At 40.1% G+C, this 24,036-nt stretch overlaps 4 protein-coding genes across 5 annotated transcripts; 2 read left to right on the top strand and 2 right to left on the bottom strand.

Moving 5' to 3' along the window:
- Window positions 1-4,530: 4,530 nt before the first annotated feature.
- On the bottom strand, window positions 4,531-5,370 carry ch25hl1.1 (cholesterol 25-hydroxylase like 1, tandem duplicate 1). Its single transcript, XM_085357422.1, has one exon. It carries the CDS (start codon window positions 5,368-5,370, stop codon window positions 4,531-4,533), a length of 840 nt encoding a protein of 279 aa, XP_085213548.1.
- A 2,483-nt stretch (window positions 5,371-7,853) lies between these two features.
- On the bottom strand, window positions 7,854-13,163 carry LOC146627874 (uncharacterized). 2 transcript variants are annotated; one of them, XM_085357423.1, is made up of 12 exons: window positions 13,123-13,163; window positions 11,020-11,580; window positions 10,423-10,482; window positions 10,257-10,309; window positions 10,028-10,172; window positions 9,589-9,929; window positions 9,264-9,492; window positions 9,063-9,177; window positions 8,784-8,895; window positions 8,571-8,682; window positions 8,187-8,299; window positions 7,854-8,023 (listed from the first exon to the last, which is right to left on the bottom strand). In XM_085357423.1, exons 1-12 carry the CDS (start codon window positions 13,126-13,128, stop codon window positions 7,954-7,956), a joined length of 1,917 nt encoding a protein of 638 aa, XP_085213549.1. In that variant the 5' UTR covers window positions 13,129-13,163; the 3' UTR covers window positions 7,854-7,953. The 2 variants fall into 2 exon arrangements, with proteins under 2 accessions (XP_085213549.1, XP_085213550.1); XM_085357424.1 differs by lacking the exon at window positions 13,123-13,163 and adding an exon at window positions 12,550-12,662.
- A 2,535-nt stretch (window positions 13,164-15,698) lies between these two features.
- Window positions 15,699-16,532, top strand: ch25hl1.2 (cholesterol 25-hydroxylase like 1, tandem duplicate 2). The gene has a single exon (XM_085357425.1). The coding sequence runs from the start codon at window positions 15,699-15,701 to the stop codon at window positions 16,530-16,532; it is 834 nt and encodes a 277-aa protein (XP_085213551.1).
- A 2,672-nt stretch (window positions 16,533-19,204) lies between these two features.
- On the top strand, window positions 19,205-24,028 carry LOC146627876 (tetraspanin-3-like). Its single transcript, XM_085357426.1, has 7 exons — window positions 19,205-19,394; window positions 20,303-20,494; window positions 20,681-20,755; window positions 20,971-21,072; window positions 21,195-21,347; window positions 21,477-21,560; window positions 22,096-24,028. Exons 1-7 carry the CDS (start codon window positions 19,332-19,334, stop codon window positions 22,186-22,188), a joined length of 762 nt encoding a protein of 253 aa, XP_085213552.1. The 5' UTR covers window positions 19,205-19,331; the 3' UTR covers window positions 22,189-24,028.
- The last annotated feature ends 8 nt before the right edge of the window (window positions 24,029-24,036 follow it).

Raw genomic sequence — 24,036 nt, forward strand, 5'->3', positions numbered from 1 at the left:
TCCGTGACAAATAAATGTATTTAACAAAAACATCCTGTTTTTGCTGTTCTTGGTTATATTTTTAAATTTGTGTACTTTCTAGGACCTTTTTGGCCTTCCTCACCATATGGGATTTGCTCAGTCTTGGCAAAACCCCAAATAGCTTCAATGTTAGTCCAAGCAGATCAAGAATTTATTTTCTTGACCTACCTGGACTTAAAAATGAACCTATTTTGCATTTCACCTACTTGGACTAGGTATCTTGCGCCAGTTTTTAAGAGCAAGGGTCATGTGTAGTAACTACAGAGGAATAAGCCACATTATGAAGCTATGGAAAAGAGTTGAAGCTAGTTTAAGTAATCAGTGAGCAGCAGTATGGCTTCATGCTGAGAAAGAGGACTAGAGATGCCATGTTTTCTTTAGGAGTTTTAACAGAGAAGTATAAAGAAGTTAAGGAGTTGGCACTGTGTCTTTGTGGGCCTAGAGACAGCATATCCTCCAGAGAACTAAGGAAAAGAGAATCTAACTATTGAACTTTTTTGTTTGATTTTCTTCCTCTTTGAAACTCAAAGAGGCCACCCAAGCACATGAGAAAGCACATGATGTCCTCTATTTAGTACATCTGGACTTAGTAGGGTAGCTCAAATAAGTCAGACACTTCACACCTCCTCTATTCACCCTGCTCACTCCCCCCCACCCCCAACAACAGCATCCAATACACACTCAACACAAGGCTCCAGCCTGTCTCTCTCAACCACCCAGGTTAGGAGGGAACTGAGGAGGATTAATGGCAAGAAGGCAGCGGGTCCAGGTGGCATCAGCTCGAGGGTCGTCAGGTCCTGCGCGGACCAACTGTGTGGGGTGATGGAGCACCTCTTCAACCTGAGCCTGAGGTTGGGAAGAGTCCCACAGCTCTGGAAAACCTCCTGTGTTGTACCAGTGCCAAAGACTTCACGCCCCAAGGACCTCAACAGCTACAGGCCGGTGGCTCTGACATCCCACCTGATGAAGACCCTGGAGCGGTTGGTCCTGGCTCAGCTTCGGCGCCTAACAAGCTCATCACTGGACCCACTTCAGTTTGCCTACCAGCCTGGCATTGGAGCGGATGATGCCGTCATTCACCTCCTACATCGTTCCCTCGCTCACCTGGAGACCGCTGGAAGCACTGTGAGAATCATGTTCTTTGATTTCTCCAGTGCCTTCAACACCATTCTTCCCTCGGTTCTAAAGGACAAGCTGGTGAACTCTGGAGTGGACCATCACCTCACTACCTGGATCCTGGACTACCTCACCGACCGACCACAGTATGTGAGGACTCAGGGCTGTGTGTCGGACAGGGTCGTCTGCAGTACGGGGGCCCCACAGGGAACGGTTCTGGCTCCGTTCCTCTTCACCATCTACACTGCAGACTTCTCCCACAATTCCACCCAGTGCTTCCTGCAGAAGTTCTCTGATGACTCTGCAATAGTCGGCCTCATCACTGATGGGGACGACAAGGAGTACAGAGGTCTGACCCAAGACTTTGTGGACTGGTGCCAGCTGAACTACCTCCAGATCAACGCCAGTAAAACCAAGGAACTGGTGGTAGACTTCCGCAGGCACAAGCATTCTCCACTGCAACCACTGAACATCCAAGGTATGGACATTGAGGCTGTGGACAGCTACAGGTACCTTGGTGTTCATCTGAACAATAGACTGGACTGGACTCATAACTCAGACGCCCTCTACAGGAAAGGGCAGAGCAGGCTGTACCTGCTGCGGAGACTCAGGTCGTTTGGAGTGGAGGGCCCACTCCTGAAGAAATTCTATGACTCTGTTGTGGCTTCTGCTATCTTTTATGGCGTGGTCTGCTGGGGCGGCAGCATCTCTGCTGGGGACAGGAAGAGACTGAACAGGGTGATCCGAAGGGCCAGCTCTGTTCTAGGATGCCCTCTGGACCCAGTGGAGGTGGTGAGTGACAGGAGAACGGCGGCTAAGCTGTCATCCCTGATGGACAACATCTCCCACCCCATGCAGCAGACTGTGACAGCACTGAGCAGCTCCTTCAGTGGGAGACTGCGGCACCCACGGTGTGGGACGGAGAGATTTCGCAGGTCTTTCCTCCCCACTGCTGTCAGACTCCATAATAAAGACTTTAACTGATCAAGCACACACATCCATACATATGCAATAATACTAAGTGCAATAATCCTTTCTGTCATCGTTGTATTTTTACTCAGTTGTATATAGTATTTGTATTTGTATTCTATTTTTATCTTATTGTATATTTATTTTATTTTATTCTACTGTATATAGTATTTTATTTTATTCTATTCTGTACAGTTGTGTACTGTATTTATTCTTATTGTATTCTAATTTTTGCCTCATAACTTTTGCACTGTCCACTTCCTGCTGTGACAAAACAAATTTCCCACGTGTGGGACTAATAAAGGTTATCTTATCTTATCTTATCTTATCTTACAAGATATATCGTGGCTTGCAAAAGTATTCGGCCCCCTTGAACTTTTCTACATTTTGTGACATTACAGCCACAAACATGAATCAATTTTAATTTGAATTCCACGTGAAAGACCAATACAAAGTGGTGTACACGTGAGAAGTGGAACGAAAATCATACGATTCCAAACATTTTTACAAATAACTGCAAATAGGAGTGAAAGATGGGGGTGAGATACATCAGGAATCTGATGCCCTCTTCTTTGCAATATTAATGAACAGGCTGGCAGATGAGGTCACTCAGGAGTCTCAGGACTATCGTGTTTGCAGACAGCATTGTGATTTGTAGTATAAGTAGGGAAAGGGTGGAAGAGACTGTGAAGAGGTGGAGGTATGCTATGGAGAGAGGAGGAATGAAGGTCAGTAGAAGTAAATGGGGGAAACATCCAAAGCAAAAGAGGTGAAGAAGAGAGTGTGGGCAGGGTGGAGCAGGTGGAGATAAGTGTTAGGGGTGATCTCTAACAGAGGGCTAGCAAGAAGGCTGAAAGGGAAGGTTTAGATCACATAACCTGACCAGTATTTCTATACCAGTGAAAGCCTACTTAAAATGCTTTATGTATGAGGGACAGGCAAGAGTTAAACAAGGCATGATGAGAAAGAACTGATCTGCCAGAAAGTCTATTTTATTAATGTGGAAACCGCTTACTATAGAGCAGGCAGGGTAGAGTGGATGGGGGTGACTGTCAAGGATGATTCATGACAGAAGGGTAACAGCAAGAGTGAAAGGCATTGTTTACAAGGTGGTAGTGAGACCTGCTATGATGTAAGGTGTCACTAACAAAAAGGAGGATGAGCTAGAGATGGCAGAGCTGAAAATATTCACTGGGAGTGACTGAGATGGACAAGATTAGAAATGAGTAGTCTGGAGACAAAGAGAGACAAGCCCTTATAGATTGGTATAGTGTATAGATTGGACAAAGGGTGTTGAATATGGAGCAGTAAGGTAAGAGGAAGAGATCAGAGAAGATTTATGAATGATGGGATGGTAAATGGCTCGCATTTGTTTAGCGCTTTACTTAGTCCCTAAGGACCCCAAAGCGCTTTACACTACATTCAGTCATTCACACACGGCAAGCTACATTGTAGCCACAGTTACACTGACAGAGGCGAGGCAGCCAAACACTGGTGCCGCCGGCCCCTCTGACCACCACCAGTAGGCAAACATGGGGTTATTATCTTGCCCAAGGATATCTGGCATGCAGCCAGGAGGCAGCCTGAGATCAAACCACTGACCTTCTGATTAGTGGCTGACCTGCTCTGCCATCTGAGCTACAGCCCCCTCCCTATGGTATGGGGTGTGACACAGGAGGGAGATGGAGGAAGATTATCCAGTTTGGCGATCCCTAGAAGAACACGTCAATGATTTTTTCCACAAAGTTCCACAAAAGGAATGCAGGAGTCCTTTTCCTTTTTTTAATGACTTAAAATTACTGGCATATTCAAATCAATATACCTTTAAGGAGTTAGAGCTCTGCGCTTTCAGGGATGGATTAGCCTGAATTCCCTCAGTCATGTTTTTTTCTTTCTTTCTTTTTTATGTCTTTAACTCAGCGTGACTAGTTTGACAAACAGTACATTTCTTGTTTATGAACTCTGTTTTCCCTTGTGAAGTTTGGAAGGCTGAGTAAGGCTCTTTCAAAGGTTTTAAATTATGTAAGACGATTACCAGAAAACCCAGACCCCTCCCTACAGGAAGTTTCTTGCAATTATAAGTGATTACTGGAGCTTCACCACAGTATTGAATGAGTGATTATATGCCAGCTTTTATTTACTTTTTATTCCATTTAATAATGAATGAAACAAAAGAGTCAGATTCTTTGTAAATAAAATGTTTTTTATTGAATTCAAAAATTCAACAAATTCATTTAACACGGTTCATTGAGAATATACACACACATATATATTTAGATATTTATATATATACACTGCCAAAGAGTGCGGAGACAGCAAGGGCCCCACATAGAGAAAGCAGTAATTAAAGGATTGGGCATTAAAAGAGTGTTGCAGTGCTAACAATGCCACATAAAAAAACAGGCTTTATTGACAGAACAGTTCTTATTTGCTTTTCAGTTCATTTTTTTTCTTCAAAGGGGCAGCAGTGCCAAAAATTCTGTCCCAGTGGCTGAAGAAAGGAGCATAGTTGGTGCTCGGCCTCTGGTGGTGCATGTCATGAGCTGGTGCTCCACCCAGCAGCCCCAAAGGCACCAGGTGGTTCAAGGTCCACGGCAAGTCATAGCCTATGTGGTCTTCAACAGACATCCAGATGCTAAAAACTGTAATGCACCATGTGGTCAGCGGGTGACAGTTTAGAAGAATTGGATCACAATTGCTCCAGAATCCCACCGTCATCAGCTCTGGGATGCTGAGCCGCTCACTTGACCATGAGAAAGGTGCTATGTATTCATGGTGGACTGCATGGATCCAGCGGTAAAGCTGAGGATGCTTATGATGCATGAAATGCCAAATAAAGTACTGAGTGTCAAAGAGGAGCAGTACAGCCAGCATATCAATAAACAGTTCATATACTGTGGGAGCATCTCGTGGCAGTGGTGGTGCAGGCATAATGAAAATACTGATTATTACAGCTGGTAAAACAAAGAAGATGTGGTTATAAAAAGTGACCATGAAGTTGTCACCCATCATTTTCAAAGTTGGCTTCCTGTTTGGTTGGATCTTGTACTGATGGAATAAAGGCACCTTTTCTCCCAAGAGGTCCAGCACAGAAAAAGGTAAGCTGAAGAAAAAATAGCTAGAAAAGGCGAGTAGGACGGGGAAAAATGGGGATGAGATGAGAGGCATATAGTGAAAAAGTAAATAATCCCAGAATGGCTGCAGAAGAGGGTCTGAGCTCCTGCAAGGCAAGAACTGCAGGTAAGGTTCAGTGATGTTCAGCATCTTGGTGTGATACCAATGAAGGCCGCTTGTGATGCAAGTCTTATGATCCAAGACAAGGTTCTGCCTTATATAGAGGTGTTTAACTGGAGGGGCTTTGCTCGCAGTCACACCACCACCTCGCCCCGCCCCCCCAGCAGCTTAATGTACAAAAAATGCCATGTCAATGCCAAAGGGAACACCAACGGTTCAATGAATGCAAGAAAAGAAAGCAAAACAGCTTTTTGTAAATGTTCCAAGCTTTTTGGTGTCCCAGTTTGGAGAATATCTCCTCATCTCACAATAAGCTGATTGTTTTCTTTGTTGACAATACAACATATAGTGGTGTCATCTCATTTAGAGGAAAACAATCAGAATATCGGAGTATTTCTCTGCTTTTTTCTGCCTTTCTGTTGCTGATACATTAAAAAAAAGATGACTAAAGCTGTGTATACCTCTTTATTGGTCACTTTGCATCATCCTATTATGCTGGTCAACGATCACATGTCTGATGAAATATATGCACCATATACTCTACTGTATATGAAATTATTATTATTATTATTATTATTATTATTTATGGTGTCGACTTGAACCTTAAACACATAACCGTAGCGTTTACGCGAATAAAGTAATGTAATTTCTTTTTAACAAAATAAATATGTGCGCAATATTCTAAGTCTCCTGTTTTCCTCCTCACACCCAGGTGGTTCATTCAAACAGTACATCCAGTGCCATTTGGCGCTTTTTGGTGATTTAAGCGCTCTTTGACCCACATCTGCAAATTGGACAGGGAAGGAGTCAAGCCTGTAACATTTCCTCAGGTCAGCGTCCGTCTTTCGAGATTGAGAGTTAATTTGAAAATGGTCCGACTCTGTAATGAGTTTTACAGGATCACAAAGCTTGTGAATGATGACGTAGTGACTGCCAGGTTAGGATCGATCTTTTCAAAGATCAGTTTTCTTTTTCTTCAGATGTGCTATTGTTTTTTGTTTGTTTGTTTAACAAAATGAATTCTGAAGACAAAAATCAGGCAAGTGTTTGACTCACAGTAGGAATATTTCAAGGATTTTTTTTTGGCTGTCTTGATGTTCGGAAACGGACTTATTTCTCTTTTGTTTAGTTCGTTGTATATTTCTCTCTTACACTCATTAATGGCTCAGTGAAAAGCTGGAGTGTTATCTGTGCGCAGCGATTAATTGAGAAATGTGTAAACATACATGTAAATATAGCATATAAAGGAAAGCAGAGTTCACTCCTAAGGAGATTAAAAGTTAATCATATTTATTCTAGTTTTCTATCCAGGTATGCTTTTACTGCATTGCCTGAACAATGAAGTTGTTGCCATTCGGACTCTTTTCAGATGGTGTTGCATGCTGGAGCCAAATCCGATTTCATTAATTTCGACAAGATCTTAAACGCCAGTGGCTGAAATACAGCTGCAAACCAGGACACAGCCTCCGCCGTGTTTTACAGACGGCTGTAGACACTCACCGCCACTCTTCTGTCCTCATTTATACATATTAAAGACAATTTGAACCGAAGATTTCAAAGTTTGATTAATCACCATCAGACCTGTTGCCACTGATTTTCAGTCCAGTTCTTGTGTAGTTTTCCCACACCTCAGTCTTTTGCCTCTCCCATGCAGTGGTGATGAGCTTAAAGACACTCCACACCATGGCGATCCTATGTCAAGTTTTCAGCTAATAGCCAATGTTGGTGTAAAAATACAATTTTATGCCTAGCTGTGTCATCTTTGTCTTTTATTGGTAGAGCCAATTTAATAAATTGGAAGAAAAAAATGTTTTTTGCTACAGGCTGCTAGTAACAAAGTGCCTAACACTTTTTCCAAAAGACATCTAATTCCCTTAAAGGTAGTTTTTATATATTTGAATGATTCATATGTCGATATTAATATTGCTTAAAAAATTAAAACTAACAACTCAAAAATGTATTCCTCTGTAAATGGACGGGACTGAAATTAAATTAAAAAGAGGGGAATGTCCAAAGTATGGAGAGCTGTTTCCCCAATATCACCTTAAAATTACAAGAAAGTCTGCCTCCTTGAAAGTACAAATTTAAAAAAAATGTGGGATGACTTGAGACTTTTGCAGTCCTCTGTGCATTTTGGCTGTAGATTGCTGTTACAAGAGGATCAACAGGGTCAGCTAGATTAGACTAACTAGGTTAAGTTTAGTGTTTAATCTGTGTAATGAGACCAACTGACCTCCATACACTTTAAGTCACTGGGTCAATCCTGCTAATGCTGCCCTTTCTTTGCCAGATGACCTCTGAAAATAAGATTCTAATCTTAAGGAACATTTAATACTGCACTAACTAATATAATATTGCAAATACCAGGACACTTCAATGTAATTTAATGTTCTGTAAACTGACCTTATGGCTTAAAGGAGCACAAAGTCCTCTAACTGAAATCATATTTGATCTAAGAGTTTAAATACCACATTGTAATAATATTAACGGTTCTGACACCAAATGATCTCAAACACAGAATTTATTGTGGAAAAGGACAGTTTCATTGAAATAATGATTTGTGTATCGTAATGATTTGTGATAAAAGAATGCAATGAGGCTCTTCTTCACCAACTACTTCTTCTCAGCGGCTGCCTTCCTCGAAACCGTTTTGTTGGAGTTGCCATATTTCTGTCGATCATTTCTGAAGAGAAAGGAGAATAAAACCTTAATTTTTTAAAATCAGAGATTTAAAAAAAAAAAAAAAAAAAAAGAAAGAAAGAAAGAAAGAAAGAAAAAAGAAAAACTAATCCCATAAAATTTTAATTATTAGTTCCCAGGATATGAACCTTAATGTAATTAAGTACCTGCTCATTTTGACTTTGTTTCTACACCCCTGTCCTCCCTCCCAGTGGCTGGTGTACGTGCCTCTCGTCATCATGCCTCCACAGCTGACGCATGGCTTTCCATTGCCATATGGCTGCAAGAGCAAACACAGTTTGGATGACATTTTGTTATCATTTAGAGCCGTAATCTACCATGCATTTATATTCCCAGATGTAAGCAAATACATTTTTAATGAAAAATAATTAATTTGCAACTCAAACAGAGCCTTTCCTGTTATACATGCACTGATACTTTACCTTGGTTATTAGACTTTATATTAGACTTTCAATGAGCAGACTGTAAGGTTTACACTAATATACAGACTGACAAGTAAGATTTAATGAAATTTCAAATCTATAGTCCACCTGTTCTTTAGCACAGAAACCACAAATCATGCGCGTGGCGAGTTCCATGGGGTGGTCCTGGTTCTCATCATGGCACACATCGCAGGGGTAGGTCCGACCACAGCAGGGAAACCTGAAAAAATGGGTACAAATCTTTCACCGACTCCCACGTGCATTTATTAAACCTCTTGTACAGACACATAAGAAAGAGAAAGGTCAGAGGGAGGACAATACCTTAGCCAGCGGTGGCTTTGTTTGAAATGTTTGCATGTTCCTTTTTCTGGCAGTGGCTTCCCTTTTTGCACAGCAGGATCTCTTAATGTCTTGTAACTGACACCACTTGACCCTGCACAAAATGAGAAAGCAAAACAGACACAGTAGTTTAGCCCTTGTGGTCTGATGAGGCGTAAGTTTATTTCAGTATCTATAAATGCTCATGCTTAATCGAGTAGCTTTCGTTTTTTAAACTGTTGACATATCCTTATATTGTAATGATGTCATATGAGCTCTGACCTGTTTTATTGGTGCGAGGCTGAATGTAGTGAAATTTAGTGCTCTCAGCCAGGATGCTGAGTTTGGTGTGGCAGTTTTCACAATTGAACTCCTTTGTTTGTCCATAGGCAAGGTTCTGATGGAAAAAAACATTTGTTTTCGGTTGCATGAAATTTCACAGCGCAGCTGTTCTGGTATGTTAAGCATAACATGTTTCGTCACCTGCATTGGGCCCTCTTGGGAACAGCTCAGGCAGCCCACAGTGAGTTCACACTCCTGAAGTACTAGGTCCACAGCTGTAGTGTTTTGGAGATCCAAGTAACCCAGGATATCACTGTAATGGTGAAGCATGCAGGGTCTGAATGCTGCACTTATGCTTGTGGTACAGTTTTCACACTGAGCCGAGCAGGGGGTCCTTCCAGTGAGTGTCAGGTCTGCAGTCACCTTACACCTGTAAACAGAGTTAGAATGTTAGAACTGTGGATGGGCTCTCACTCTGAAAAAACAAAACAAAAAACAGTGTCTGATGCTTTCTTATCTTCATTACCTGTTACACTGAAGAGAAACAGTAATTTGCGGGGCGACTACAGTGGCGGTGTTCTCTCCCAGCATCAATCCCAGCAGCTTTACCTCTGTGCCTCGGCGAGGGTCGCTGATCTTAATGTTCTCCACCAGATGACTCGTCTCCTCTTTCTCTGTCCCTTCATCACCACCTAGATTCTCCTGCTGCACCAACTTCCCTTCCTCCTGTGTCATTTCAATATCCTCATCTCTGTCTGCAGCAGCAGCATCAGACGCAGGCTCAGATGTTTCAGACACAGTTACCTGGAGCTCCTGATAGGGTATAAACTGCAGTCCAGCTTTTTCTAAATCAATGTCTTTTTTCAACTGCAAAAAAAAAAAAAGAGCAAGAGAGAAAGAGATCTTGCAGGTCATTTTGATATATATACTGAGCTTGAAACACAATGATTAGACTTCAATCTCACCTGCCGGGCTCCTTCAGTAAACAGCCTCTCCAAGCTGCGATCCAGCCAGCGAAGAAAAGGCCTGAAAAGCAGCTCTACCTTTCCCATGAGCTGATTGGTCGCATGCTTGGCTTGAAGCCACTCCAACGATGCTTGCTGTACATGCCTATTTAGCAAAAGATTTTGTAGAGATGACTGCAACAGCTATCAATGCAATAAACACATAGAAATGAACCACAACTGCGTTTACCTCGCCATTACAGAAGGCAGATCCTGGTCCAGGGGTATATCCAAAGTAAAAATCTAAGAAAAATAAATAAATATCAAAATGATGACAAACTGTTCTTTCCATGACAATCATTCTTAGTGTGGAATATTAGAGGAACTGTGGTTTAAGAAGAAGCAGCGGTCTTTACCTCTTGTGGGTAATTGTCTGGAAAGCTCACCATGATGTCAATTTCTTTCAGATCAAAAGGCTGTAAGTTAAAATGCAACATCAGAATAAATTTCCAGGTAAGACTGCAATGAACTGCTATGTTCATTTTTTCAACCTAATAATATTACCAAAGTATTAAAGTTAGCTCATTAATAATTGTGAATTGTAGCCTAAATTATGATCAGACTGGACTTTTAGGTCTTACAGCAGTTGGTAGCTTACAGACAATTTAAAGTAGTACAACTGTAAATATTTATATACATGCTTAAATAAATAAATCTTTAACTCTTTCGCATTACAACAATTCAAGCTTAGTGTTTCAGTTTAACACTGGGCCTTAATTATCTTGCACCAATTACCAACTGAATTAAAATTTACTGTGTGAGCTTTCATATTGCCTTATGAATAGAAACAAACTTCAGTATTTGTTACTCTGTGACATCACTGGTCTTCTGTGTTGCTCTCAATTAAGGAGAGAACTTGCTTACAAATTAAAACAGAGTTGTACTGTATTAAGAGAAGTGATGTGTATATGGGTTTTCCCACTAAGCTCTTGAAGAACAAATGAAGTGTTTACCCAGTCTGGATCTGTGGCCTCTACAGTTGCACGGTAATAAGTAACTTTCCCATCACTACGTTCCTGAATAATCAGCTGATCTTTGGGAAAACGCTTCTTCAGCTGACCGATCTCTGTGTCTTGTAGCTGTTTGGCGATATCCTCTGTCATGTCACTCAGCTTCACCTCCTGAAGGACGCTGGGGTGAGGCACTGGTTGAATTCTCTGTTCAGCTCTCGTCTGATTGCCTGGAACAGGCTGGTCATCCAGTAGGGCTAACTGTGGTGGATGCCAGAACCGACATCTGTCTTCCATGGTGCAGTGTCCTGCGATGAAGTAGCGGCATGGCCGGCGGACAGGTGATGGCCTGTGGCCCACTGATGCAGCTGGGTAGGATGTGCTGACGGTTTCCTTCCCATGAGCTTTGCCATCATCTCTTACATGCAGAAATTTACACTTTTTCCCAAAGTTGCAATGACGTCCTTGAGAAAAGAAGCGGCACAGCTGCTGTGCTGGAGTTACTCCCTCTAAACCACCTTCTTCCATCCTCTCTTCCTCACTATTCACCATTGCTATTAATACCTGGATGAATAAAAACAAGTTTTAGACAGGCTTGGCCTATTCTACTAATACAAGCCTTCATTAAATTCAAGAAACAGATCATACAGTACTGTGAATTACAGGTGGGTGGATTGATATCAATAGTTTGTGCAAACACCACTCACTCCTTTCAAGCACCCTCGTCCCTGCTATGCTGTGATTTGTTGTCCTGCAGTCATGCGAGTGAGAATAGTCATCATGATTGTTACTTTGACATTCAAATAATATATTAGGCCTATTGTAACGTGTTAATTACTTGAGTTGACCGGAAAGAAATATCTCAGACATGAAATATGAAAATATCTGACTAAAATAACGCTTTTATGTTAATTTTCAAGGTTTTTTTATTTTATTTTATTTAAACAGCACGTTAAAAACAAAACAAGTCGACACAAAGTCCTTTCCGGGCAACTTTGTTTACATTCCGGGTCTCAAAAGAAAAAAAATGTTTCAAAACGCTGTGAAATGTGTTTTGTTGTGTTAACTGACAGTGGAAAGCAAAAATCCCATCTTTATTTGTCATTAAAAAGCATTCAAATTAAGCATATGCATTAACTTCATTAATCCACACACGTTTCTCCCCTTCATAAGCTGGCTTCATGGGTATCAGTATTTGTGATACCGGCCTATTTTTACTTTGTATTGGAACACTGCCAAATTCTACAGTATCAGTGCCCTTTCGTTTAAATAAAATAAACTCTTTCAAGCCATGAAAGACGTGCTCATATACGCTATGGTGAGTTCTGAGCATGCGCAGTCCATTTGTAAATCGCAAACTGCGTCAGGGGATGGACTTTAACCAGTTTTATGTCAACTTGACCTATTTATTTTTTCTGTGAGCGTAAGAATGACAACGAAGTTAAATGCTTTTGCTGAAATTAGTTACACTTGACCTGACCGGTGTCTTTTGACCATCTCCACCACTTACAGCTATAACTAGAAATCACCCACCGTTAATGCGATATCATATCATATCATAAATAGTAGTGATGGCCCGCTTGAAGCTGACGCTCCGGAGCGTGTGTCGAAAAAAACAACACACTGGTTCAGAAGCACTGTGTCGAGGCTTGCTTCGTTTGGCAAAAGTCACGTGACCAGTGACGTCCGAAGCTTCATTGCGCACGTAACTGCTTCGGTACCTGATTCAAACGGATATAAGGAAGTGAATCATCCACGGGATTCGTGGAGTGTGTTGATGGTGACAGAGAGCGAAGAGGTGATCATTCCACTGACAGATATGGAGCCAGCGAGGAAGAGAGGACATTCTGGCGTGTGGGAATATTTTGAGTTGATTTTGCTCAATTCATTTTATCTGCCGAAGTGAAAAACTTGAAATGTCCAAAATCATGTTTTCATAATGGAAATATCATTACAGCATATGACTTTAGGAACACTTCCATGTGAATTAAAGCTAATGAAGACTACAAAAATGTATTTGACACTATACGTACATGACATTGCTACAGTTTAGAAAATCATTTTGTTTATTGTTTTTAGGTGATAGTCTGCAGGACCCAGGAATACCTGCATATCTACCAGCTTGCAGTGTAGTTCCTGCACTCCACAGCCTCTTCTGTTCCATGCAAGTGGATTTTCTCCAGGGCAGGAGAAACTATTTCTAAGAAAAGAAACAGACTCAGCCAGCGCACAGTAACACTAATCCTCTTTTTAAATGTAAATAACAAAAGGGCTACCTGACATAGAGCATGTTTTTACTTTGCAAGTTCTTGATTAGGGGTGGGTTTTGATTATCGCCTTTCTGATTACAATCCATGCTAAATTGAATAAAGTGATATTGATTCATTAAAATCCCGTGTCGATTTGTAAATTAACGTTATTATGCCTGAAACGCCAGCATCTCAGGTTAAACCTCACAACATGTCGTCAAACACCATACAGCTAAAACAGTAACTGGGAGCAGGTTTACGGATTCTGCATACAAACGTGAACACAGAGCGCGGACCCGACGCGTCAGAGTCAGATTTTGATGTGTCGTCAGGTCCGCGCTGTGTTTGCCTCTTTTTTTTTCCCGCTGGCTTCTGCAGCTGCAGGTTTCATAACTCTGTTTACATCTCTAATTAAGTCTCACATGTGTCAGCTTTCTTTTAATAGATACGAAATTATGGATATATACTGTTAAATGATCAGAATTGTAATATTTCTGACTGAGGCAAAACTTTCCAGATTCCAATCAAATTGAATCGGATCCTGTATCGAATCAAAAATGATTCTACAAATCAGTGACGATGCAGCCGTACTCAGCTCCCTAAGCATTTTCCCTTTCCAGTTCACAATCAATCCCACCCCTAGGTCAAAAATATGTATAGGACAATTGGCCTCATCTAATATTTTGTATGAACCTGTCCAGCTGTCCAGTGATTAAACGACAAGTAGATGGAGGCAGGACTTCACAGCAGGGGCATACTCCATAATGTGCTGTGCATTCTCATATGTATATTATATATATTGCTCACTTATTGTATTTACCAACATCAAGGAGTTATGAGCAAAGAAAGGCCACACCATAGTGCATGTTTAAATAGGGAAAGTTTATTGATCAAAATGTATTACGCAGATACGCATTACATTTTTTTCAGCCCCCCAATCGAGAAAACAAAACCAATTACATGTTCAAAGCAACGGAACGGTGGCCCAATATCAGAGAGAACTCCACTCTTGAGTGAGCAGTGATAATTGAGCAGTCCGTTTTATTTTGCAGATTCAAGCTGCTCTTCAAAATTTTCACCACCAGATGTCACCGGAGAGGACTGTGTTGAAAAGCTTCGAGTAATGAACCGTTTTTCAATACAAGCTTCAGTGCTTCGGAAAGCTTCATTTGGCCATCACTAATAAATAGCATATGGGCAGTATTTCTCTGTCATAATTACTAACTTAGCAGTAAAAAGCTAGTCAACATCGAAGATAATACAAAACTCAAACGCTCACGATTTAGCTAGCAAAGTTAGCTAAACTTTACGTACGACTGTACGCATGCTAATGTTTACTTTATAAAGGAGTTAATTAAAAAGACGAAATTACCTCGTTTATGCACGGAGTTTCTCGTAAAAGCTTGTCAAGCGTGATAACGACAAGTACCAGTCTTAAAAAAAACCCCTCAAACAACCGTTTAAGGCTGCTACATATCAGGTGACTGCACGGTCAGCGATACGTGCTATAAAACGTCTTAACCGTGGACTGTAAAAACATCAGCGCAAGAGTTATGCGTCATAATATGCGACAAAAAGGCTTTTAATACTATTATTCCTCGAAACGTATTCGAATAATACATATAGGCTCCAAAATAATATGCACATATAAAAACTGGTGCCAGGGACGGTAAATAAAATATTTCTAGGTAGAACGAATTAAATAAAATCAAAGGAAACAAAAATAAACTTGAAAAAAATTGTCAGTAGCTGTTCTGGAGCCTTTGAGCACAGGAGAACAAAGCTAGCATGGATAATCCTGAACTGAGTGGCTAAAAATGAAATCCAAAACAGCTGTACAGTGAAAACATCATCCGCTGGTAACATCCTTTGTTATGAAGGAAAGCATCTGATAAGTAAATGGACTTTGTGGTGAGGCTATCTTCCTCTTCTGCCTTCTACAGTATGAACTGCTTTAAATACGTATGACCTTGTATTTAATTTTAAATATATTTATTTTCCTGTAAAGACCTGATAGTTGTTTCTATGGTTTTTCAGATTTAAAAAAAAAATTCCCATTCTCTTTTGTCCTATATGTCTCTTCTTTAACTCATCTGTTTTTATGGCTAGACCTGTGCAAGACGTCACAGTATTTATTTTATATAAGTGAAAATGAAAAAATACACCAACCAAACAGGAGATGCAGCATAAACAGAAGACAGAATAATCACCTATATGTCAACAGTTCCTGTGTGGAGAGCTATAAGTTACCTGTTGCACAGGGTGTATAAATAATTTATTGTACCTGGCTGCCACTTGATACCACACAGACAGAAAAGCCTAAGCCGACACACACATGGAAAAAGTGTTTGCCAAAGCTGCTGTTTCTGGCTGAAGCACCTTCATTCCTCAGACACCTTCACTGTGTTTTTTTTTTTTCTTTTTTAATTCATCATGGATCTTGTAGAAACCAGTGTAGATATTTGGATGAGTTGGTCAAGAGAAAAGTCTTTGCTGCAGCCTCTGTGGGACAGCCTGAGGCTCAACTACACAGACTATTTGCGATCTCCGCTCTTCCCCATTGTGCTGACTGTCTCTTCATACTTTGTCTTCTGCATCCCTTTCCTTCTTTGTGACATAATGGGGGATAAATGGCCGTGGGTTCAGCAATTCAAGATACAGCCGAGCCGTCGACCAACGGCCTCTGCATTGCTGTACTGTGCAGGTGTCACCTTGTACAACCATGTGTTTCTTGTGCTTCCAGCATCTGTGGCCCAGTGGGCGTGGAGGCCACCCGCCGACCTGCCAGACCAGGCTCCGTTCCTACTGGAGCTGATCGCCGGGGCGATAGGCAACCTCCTGCTTTTTGACTTGCAGTACTTCATTTGGCACCTGCTCCATCACAGGATCCGCTGGCTGTATGTCACCTTCCACGCCATCCATCACAATTACTCGTCTCCCTTTGCTCTTGCGACTCAGTGTCTTGGTGGCTGGGAGCTGGTTACAGTGGGCTTCTGGACCACCCTGAATCCTGTGATCCTGAGATGTCACCTGTTCACTACATGGGCCTTCATGGTGTTGCATGTGTATGTTTCTATAGAAGATCACTGCGGCTATGATTTCCCCTGGTCCACATCTCGTCTGATACCATTTGGCATCTACGGAGGGCCCAGCAAACATGATGTGCACCATCAGAAACCCAATACAAACTTTGCACCGCACTTCAGTCACTGGGACAAAATATTTGGCACACATGCTGATTTTAGCTTCTCCTCAGCTACGAAGTAAACTATTGCAAGCAGTGAGACGTGTGTTATTGTGCTTCTTTTTCAAATCATGTGCCTGTAAAACATATTTGCACACAAATAGAGCAAAATTACTGCCAGTACTGTGTTGATAGTTTTCTGTGTCTTTAGTGACAGTTGCCAATTCAATGAAAATGTTAACATTTGAACTATGTGCATAATCTAAATGTGTGGTTTCTAAACTTTGAAAGTGATCTTGAGCTTTGGGCATGGCTTATCAGTTTCTCCCTTATATGAAACCTTGTGTTTTCAGTGCATGTTTATTTTCTCTTAGTTTGAAACTACAACAAGAATGTATCTAGCAATGCAGTTGTGTAATCCTGAGTCAAGTAATGTGACCAGTGACATTTTATTACTCTGTGTTTAGTTGGTTCTTTTTGTGGTTATTTATTCTGACTTTATTCCCAGGGAAACAAAGAAGTTTTCATTGTTTTTAACTTTACTTATCTTTATTTATCTTTAAACTTTCATGCAAGCAAAAAAATTGATGTAACAACAGATAAACATCAGCTACTGCAGTATTTGCTCACAACAATGTTCTGCTGATATACTGTATTCCTAATGGTTGTAATTTAATACATTTCTGTGTAAAAGCCACAACAAAAGGTACATGATATTTTTAATGACCTGATTAGAGATACTTCTATTTTTTATTTTTTTTAGAAAGAAATTATCTTTTTAAATTTTAAACATTGCTCCTTCTCTGTTTTTGAGATCACATAACCTGACTAGTAATTCCACACTTGAAATGTTTTAAGTATGAGAGTCAAGGATGAGAATTAAACCAGGAATGTCAAGCATGGAGCCCTCAGGAAACAGCCAGCCTGATAGAAGGTCAATTTTGGCCCATTGGATGGTTTTGTTAAAGTGGAAAAACTGCTTATTAGAGCACAGGCAGGTGTCAGTGGTGATTTGTGATGGAAGATAGCAGCAAGAGTGAAAGTGAAGGTTGTAAAATCTGCTATGATGTATGGTTTGGAGATGGTGGCATTGACAAAAAAGACAAGAAACCAAGATGGCAGCTCAGGTTGAGCAGTGTGGAGACAAATTTAGAGAGGCAAGGCTGAGATGGTTTGGACATATGCAGAGGAGGGATAGTGGAGGAGAGAGGAAGACCTGAGATAAAATTAATGGATTTAGTGATTGATAAGGTGAGATCAAGGCAGATAAAATTGAATGGGGAACATAAAAGCATTTTAAATGTAGACAAATGATAGGAATCATAAAGATAAAACACTCGACAGTGGATCTATAAAGGTACAAAACTTTCACATGTTAACTGTTTCAGAAATGGTTAGCTTATTAGATGCTACTTATGTATTTGCACTTCTTTACTCATTAATAAAGAAGACTTTTAGAGGATTATATGTTATTGTGCAATAGTTGTACTACAATGTGTAGTTTGTGGCCTGTGAACTAAAATGAGTTTGACAACCCTTAATTAAACAGTCACTGTATTAGATGCACCTTACTAGTACTGTGTTTAGCACCTTTTGCGGCAAGACTTGTAATTCTTTGTGGCCTAGATTTAACAAGATACTGAAAACACTCTTCAAAGAGTTTGGCTCGTGTTTACTTGATAGCATCACACTGTTGTTTCAGATTTGTCAGCTGACAAAGGTGGCACTTATGCGGTCTTCTGTCACTGATGTATTGCATATTCAGGTCCTGTTCTACATTGGTTGTAACAAGTGGTTGTTTAAGTTACTGGTGCATCCCTGTCAGCTCATTCAATCACTGCATATTTTCTCTTTTTCTGGCTGTTTTCTATTAACCCAAGAAAGGTTTGTGTGTGAAAATCCCAATAGATCAGACTAACAGAAATACTCAGACTAATCCAAAACAACAAACAATAAAATTGAACAGAATAAAATACAAATATCCTGTACTGTCCCTCATTGGCAAAATGCAGGTTTTCTAGCAGCAAGGTGGCAGGCAGCTGGAGCATGCAGCCTGTCACTTTAATCACCTTTCTTCGCATGCTGATGCTCAGTTTGAACTTCCGCAGGTGGTGTGTGAGTTGCTGCCATGTGATTGGTTGATTAAGTATTTGCGTGAATAAGTTGTTGAACAGGTGTACCTAATGAATTGGCCAGTGGGCGTATTTTCCATGAGGTGTCTGCAAATGCGGTACAGGGCATGCATTTTAGGATGCACATTGTCCTGTGGAAACATGCAGATAGAAAAATCTGATCCATGTTGATTCAAACAATTATGTCGGCACAGCAAGTTTGAAAAAAAAAGACTGCCTATCTGATTACTGACTCAGTTTAAAGGGCAGATAAAACAGTATAGATCCACCTCTACACAACCATGCCACGTTCAGAGTTACTCTATCATGTAATAGAGGCTGATTTCATATTTGCATTACAGTACCTAACAAAGTGGCGGTGAGTTTATGTCATACCACTAGATGGCAACTAGCAGCTTTATATATAAATAAAATTGATATGTCGGGTTTTTAACATTTGCTACATTTTTATCATTTGTAACACAATAATAGCTTCTTGGCTTGAAAAGAATATTGCTTAAAGGCTGGTCAGATAAACCGGACAGTAAGCTTTAAGGCACCAGTCACCATTTCGGGGGCGTGGTTAACTTGTGTGTTTGTGCAGGGTGTGTTGTCGCAGTTCTGCTGTTGGGGGCGCTGTGTCGCAGGCAGCTGTCCAACGGTGTGTTGTTAAGGTTATGGAGAGTGAATGGTGGGGCCAGCTGGGAGATGTCTGACTAGAAACCTGCATTATTTTTCCGAAACGAACAGCTTTAAAAACTCGTGTTGACGATGGGGCAGTGTGGCATCACATCGTCGAAGACGGTGTTGGTCTTTCTAAACCTGATTTTTTGGGTAAGTTTGGAGGTTTATGTCGGTTTTAAACGTGCGTCACATTTAACCGGCTGTAGCTAGCTGTGTGTTTGTGTGCCGCCAGCTGCTTAGCTTGCTGCGACCTTTGTCTCACTAGTGACGGGCTAGCTTCAAGAGGCAGCCCAAAAACGTGACTATTGCTGATGAGATATTTAGGTTTCCGCTATGAGCTTATATTAAATGAACCATGTGTCATTACGTTTTATATTAAAAGATCTGTTTGCTATGTTGCTTCCTGAAGTGAAGCTACCTTTTTGTGTACTTGTGTGACATAGATATTGCTGTGTTATCATAACTTAAGAACTTTAACAGAAGTTTAAGCAGATGCATTATTTCTTTTTATTTTATTTGTTGGACGTGGCTACAAAGTAAATCTAACTCTCAGCATGTTTCTTTGAAATGTACTGGAGTATAATGTTAAGGTCCACTGTATTGTACATGATAGTCTCTGGGGATGAGGACAGTTAGTGCTGATTAACTGTACAGTAGTTATGTAAAACCGATCCTAGCATGTTGTTTTTAAGAATTAGAGTTCATACCTAGTGCACTAAGACACATGTGAAACGGCCCTATGGCAAAGGTCTGTTGCCACGGTGGCAATACACTTATTGTGCTAATCGCTGCAGCACGGTTGCTTCACAGCGAGAATGCGTTAGGTTCAAATCCAGGCTGGGGCCTTTATATGCAGAATTAGCATGTTCTCGCCTGTCTCTTTCTCATACAGTTTAAAGGGGGTTAGGTTAAGCGTGAATGGTTGTTTGTCTCTCTGTGTTAGCTTTTTACCCAGTGACTGCTGAGATAGGCCCTTGACTCTGAATTGAGTAAATTGAAACATAATACCTGAATGGATACTATTTATTGTAATGTTTTTTTTTTCTTGTCACCCACAGGCCGCTGCTGGTATCCTTTGCTATGTTGGAGCCTATGTCTTCATTACATATGATGATTATGATCACTTCTTTGAAGATGTGTACACTCTTATCCCAGCGGTGATCATCATTGCAGTTGGAGCCCTTCTATTCATCATTGGGCTAATTGGATGCTGCGCTACAGTGAGGGAGAGCTACTGTGGACTTACATCGGTCAGTAAACCAGTTTAAAGAGTGTGCTAAATATTAAAGGTGTAGTTCACGATGCATTATATAGTGCCCTGAATGCAAAACACCAAGCATGAATTAACAGGTAGGGTGAGTGTAACTTAAACCAGACCAAAGATAACCTTTTTGACAACTGTCCCTTTGTCTTTAATCTTGAAATTCAATCCACAGTTTGTCGTCATTCTCCTGTTGGTTTTCATGACAGAAGTGGCAGTGGTGGTTCTTGGATACATTTACAGAGCAAAGGTGAGGAAGTCAAATACAGCTTGCTACATGTTTGTTTGGTTTTTTTCTGAGCCTTTAGCACAGTAGATCTCTCTGATAACACCCAGCCAGTCAACCGCTGAAAATTCTATTAAGTGACTCTGGTGTAAAGTTGATTTGTTCAAGAAGATGTGTCAACAAACGCTTAGCTCTCACCTTTTTTTTTTTTTCTTTTTTTTTTTTAAAACTCTTCCCAGGTTGAAAATGAAGTTAATAGTTCTATTATGAAAGTTTATGATGAGTACAACGGCACAAATAGCAACGCCCAGAGCCGCGCCATTGACTATGTTCAGAGACAGGTGAGGATAAAAATCATATTCTCTTTATCAGCTGTCTGTCTCTTTTGTGTGTGGTGTGTTTTGTTTTGTTTTTTATGTGTATTTGCAAGAAATTGACATTACTTTTGATTCTTTATCTTTAGCTTCAGTGTTGTGGGATTCACAATTACTCAGACTGGCAGCACACACGCTGGTATGAAAAATCAAAAAACAACAGCGTACCCATCAGCTGCTGCAAATCTAACATTGGAACCTGTACGGGGTCTCTTACTCATCCTGAAGCTCTCTACCAAGAAGTAAACAATCTCTTATCTCCTCACAAGTTGTCATGCTGGATACACATTTATTTATTTATTTATTTATTTTTAACGTGACAGCTTCTTCTTGTATATTCATCTAAATATGTATATTATATGCTTCTATAGGGTTGTGAAGCACTTGTTGTGAAGAAACTACAGGAGATCATGATGTATGTCATCTGGACTGCGCTGACATTTGCTGCCATGCAGGTATTTAACTCAGGAAGAAGATTGCTTATTAGGTATACCATGAATATTTTATTAATATTTTATTAATATATATTAACATTTTGAATATTACAGCTGGTTACTCAGAACTGGGTATCTATATTTCAAATTACTTTTAGTATGGAGTAGCAGGTGACAGGCTTCAGCTTCACACCACCTACTCCCAAGAAACCAGTTCCTCACTGGTAAAAACGTATTTGCACTTACCATGCTGTAAGTCAAAGGTGTCAATTGTAAGGCCCAGGTCAAATCCGGCCCCTAATTTTTAATTAATACATTTTCTGTAATGTGGGCTGCATGTGGCCTATGATGTAAAATGATTTTGGCATACCTTTTCTAAGCGTTAGAAGCAGAAGTGTCAAGCTATTCAAAGGCAACGACCACAGTGCGAGCCAGTGTTCCATGATGAAAACAACACATATTTTAAAGTCTGGTATAATACGTGCTGCTATACGTTGCAGGACTTCCCACCTTATAATGTGTGAGTACTTTTAACTGAGTGTTGCATTTCCTTTAGATGCTGGGGATGCTGTGTGCATGTGTCGTGCTGTGCCGGAGAAGCCGGGATCCTGCCTACGAGCTGCTAGTTACAGGGGGCACCTATGCATAAAGAGAAAGCATTTCTCACCATAACATTAATTAAGGATTTATAGGTGAGAGGATGAAATAATCTATTACCACACTAACCTTAATGCACTAACCAAGTTAACTTGTGTGTTTTACCTGTTTGGTTTTTTTTTTGTTTTTTTTTTCCAAAAAGCTGTTGTCCAAATTCTTTATAAAGGTCATTGAGATTGAAACGTTGGCATTATTTGCTCTGTGGAAAGCATTGTGGTTGGAAGGCCCCGCTTATACCAACTGAAACCCGGTTTGGTTATGTTCAGAGTTTTTATGTGTGTAGTGCAGTTCCCTCTTATTTTTTGCACTATATATACGGCTAACACATTGTATTTTTTTTTTTTTTTTTTTTTTTAAATCTGTCATGTACTTGAAAGAAAGAATATAATTGACCTTGTACTTCAACTGCTATTACTACTGCTACTACTATTCTACTATGAGAACTACTCCTGCAGCTCACGTACGTTTTAAACTTTATTTTTCATCAGCAGTATTCTGTCAAGAAATACTTAAACTGCAGTAGAAGTAAAGGTCACTGCATGTTTTTGTGTGTAAACTGTGTAACTTCACTGGCTTTTGCTTATTTGAGCTTTATCTTTTGAATCAGTCCTTTTAGTATTTGGAGTGTAATGCATTGACTTTGTCCCTTTCTGTTTGCAGTCTACCAATGGTAGTTTTAGAACATGACTTGCTAAAATGTAGCAGCGGCAAGACTCCAGAATGTAATTGCAGCATATTTAAAATTAAATCGAATGTTTTCCGGTTTGTGTTTGTTCTTGTTGCTATCAAAGAGTCAAAAGGTCAGAAGACACTGGTGTCAAAAGAAATTACGATTTTAGACTCATATGATTTCTGGTAAATATCTCTGCTTTATTTACCTGAGAAAAACTTTGCAGCAACGCCCACTCCTGCGTAATCAGAAACCAGAGAGCAAAGAGTTGTTAGCCACATAATCTAAGAATAGACTGTTCTAATAAAACACAGTAATAGTATTTACTGCAATCATAAAGCTAACGGTGTTTTTTAAAAAAACAAACAAACAAAAAAAACAATAGAAGGTTTGTCTTTTCAGTTCAATTTAATAAATATAAATAAACGCGTTACATGCACTTGTGTTCAGACTACAATTATCTGCACATTGAAAATATACAAAGGCCTTTTTTTACATTTTGTATAGTATGCATTACTTCCACAGGCTTTTATATTGCTGCCACTAGGAGCTGTAAAGAGAAATGAGTCTCACAAGTTTCACAAATGTGTATGATGTGACCACCCTCTGCGTCTCCTCCTTCACTACATCCATTACATCTTCTCCTAAGTTTCTCTAAACTGCTCTGAACTGTCCTGCTGATGTTCTCATTTTTAATCTTTCCCTTTTTAGCCTCAAAAGCATAAATTAAAAATTTAAATCTAATGTACAATGATTTGTGTGCAATTTAGAAATTTACAAATTCGTGCTCCAATTCACACCCAAACAGAAAACACTTTACCCACAAATCACAAATCTGATAATGTTTGCACTTCACTCTTTCAGCCCCAAACACATGCTGCATTTGAGTGCGAGTGGGACATCTGGGCTTCCTACATGACTTCAAATAACCTTTTTTTTTTTTTTTTCTAAATAAACAAAATACAATCATCACCTCTCATCTAGAACACATACGATTATCTATTACAGATACTACTCAGCAGCCTATGAAGATTAATAAATGGTCACGGTTATTCGTCTAAACTAACATTAATGTAAGCCTAATGAGTGATCGTGAACTGTCAGCATTTTGGCATCTGCAGATGTCAATTAGCTCCTAGCATTAATTTTTTATTCACAAGCCATTTTGAT

Source organism: Diplotaxodon limnothrissa, linkage group LG7, assembly GCF_057381915.1.
Source record: "Diplotaxodon limnothrissa isolate DT_005_m linkage group LG7, D_limnothrissa_male_GT1.1, whole genome shotgun sequence".
NCBI classification, from domain to species: domain Eukaryota; kingdom Metazoa; phylum Chordata; class Actinopteri; order Cichliformes; family Cichlidae; genus Diplotaxodon; species Diplotaxodon limnothrissa.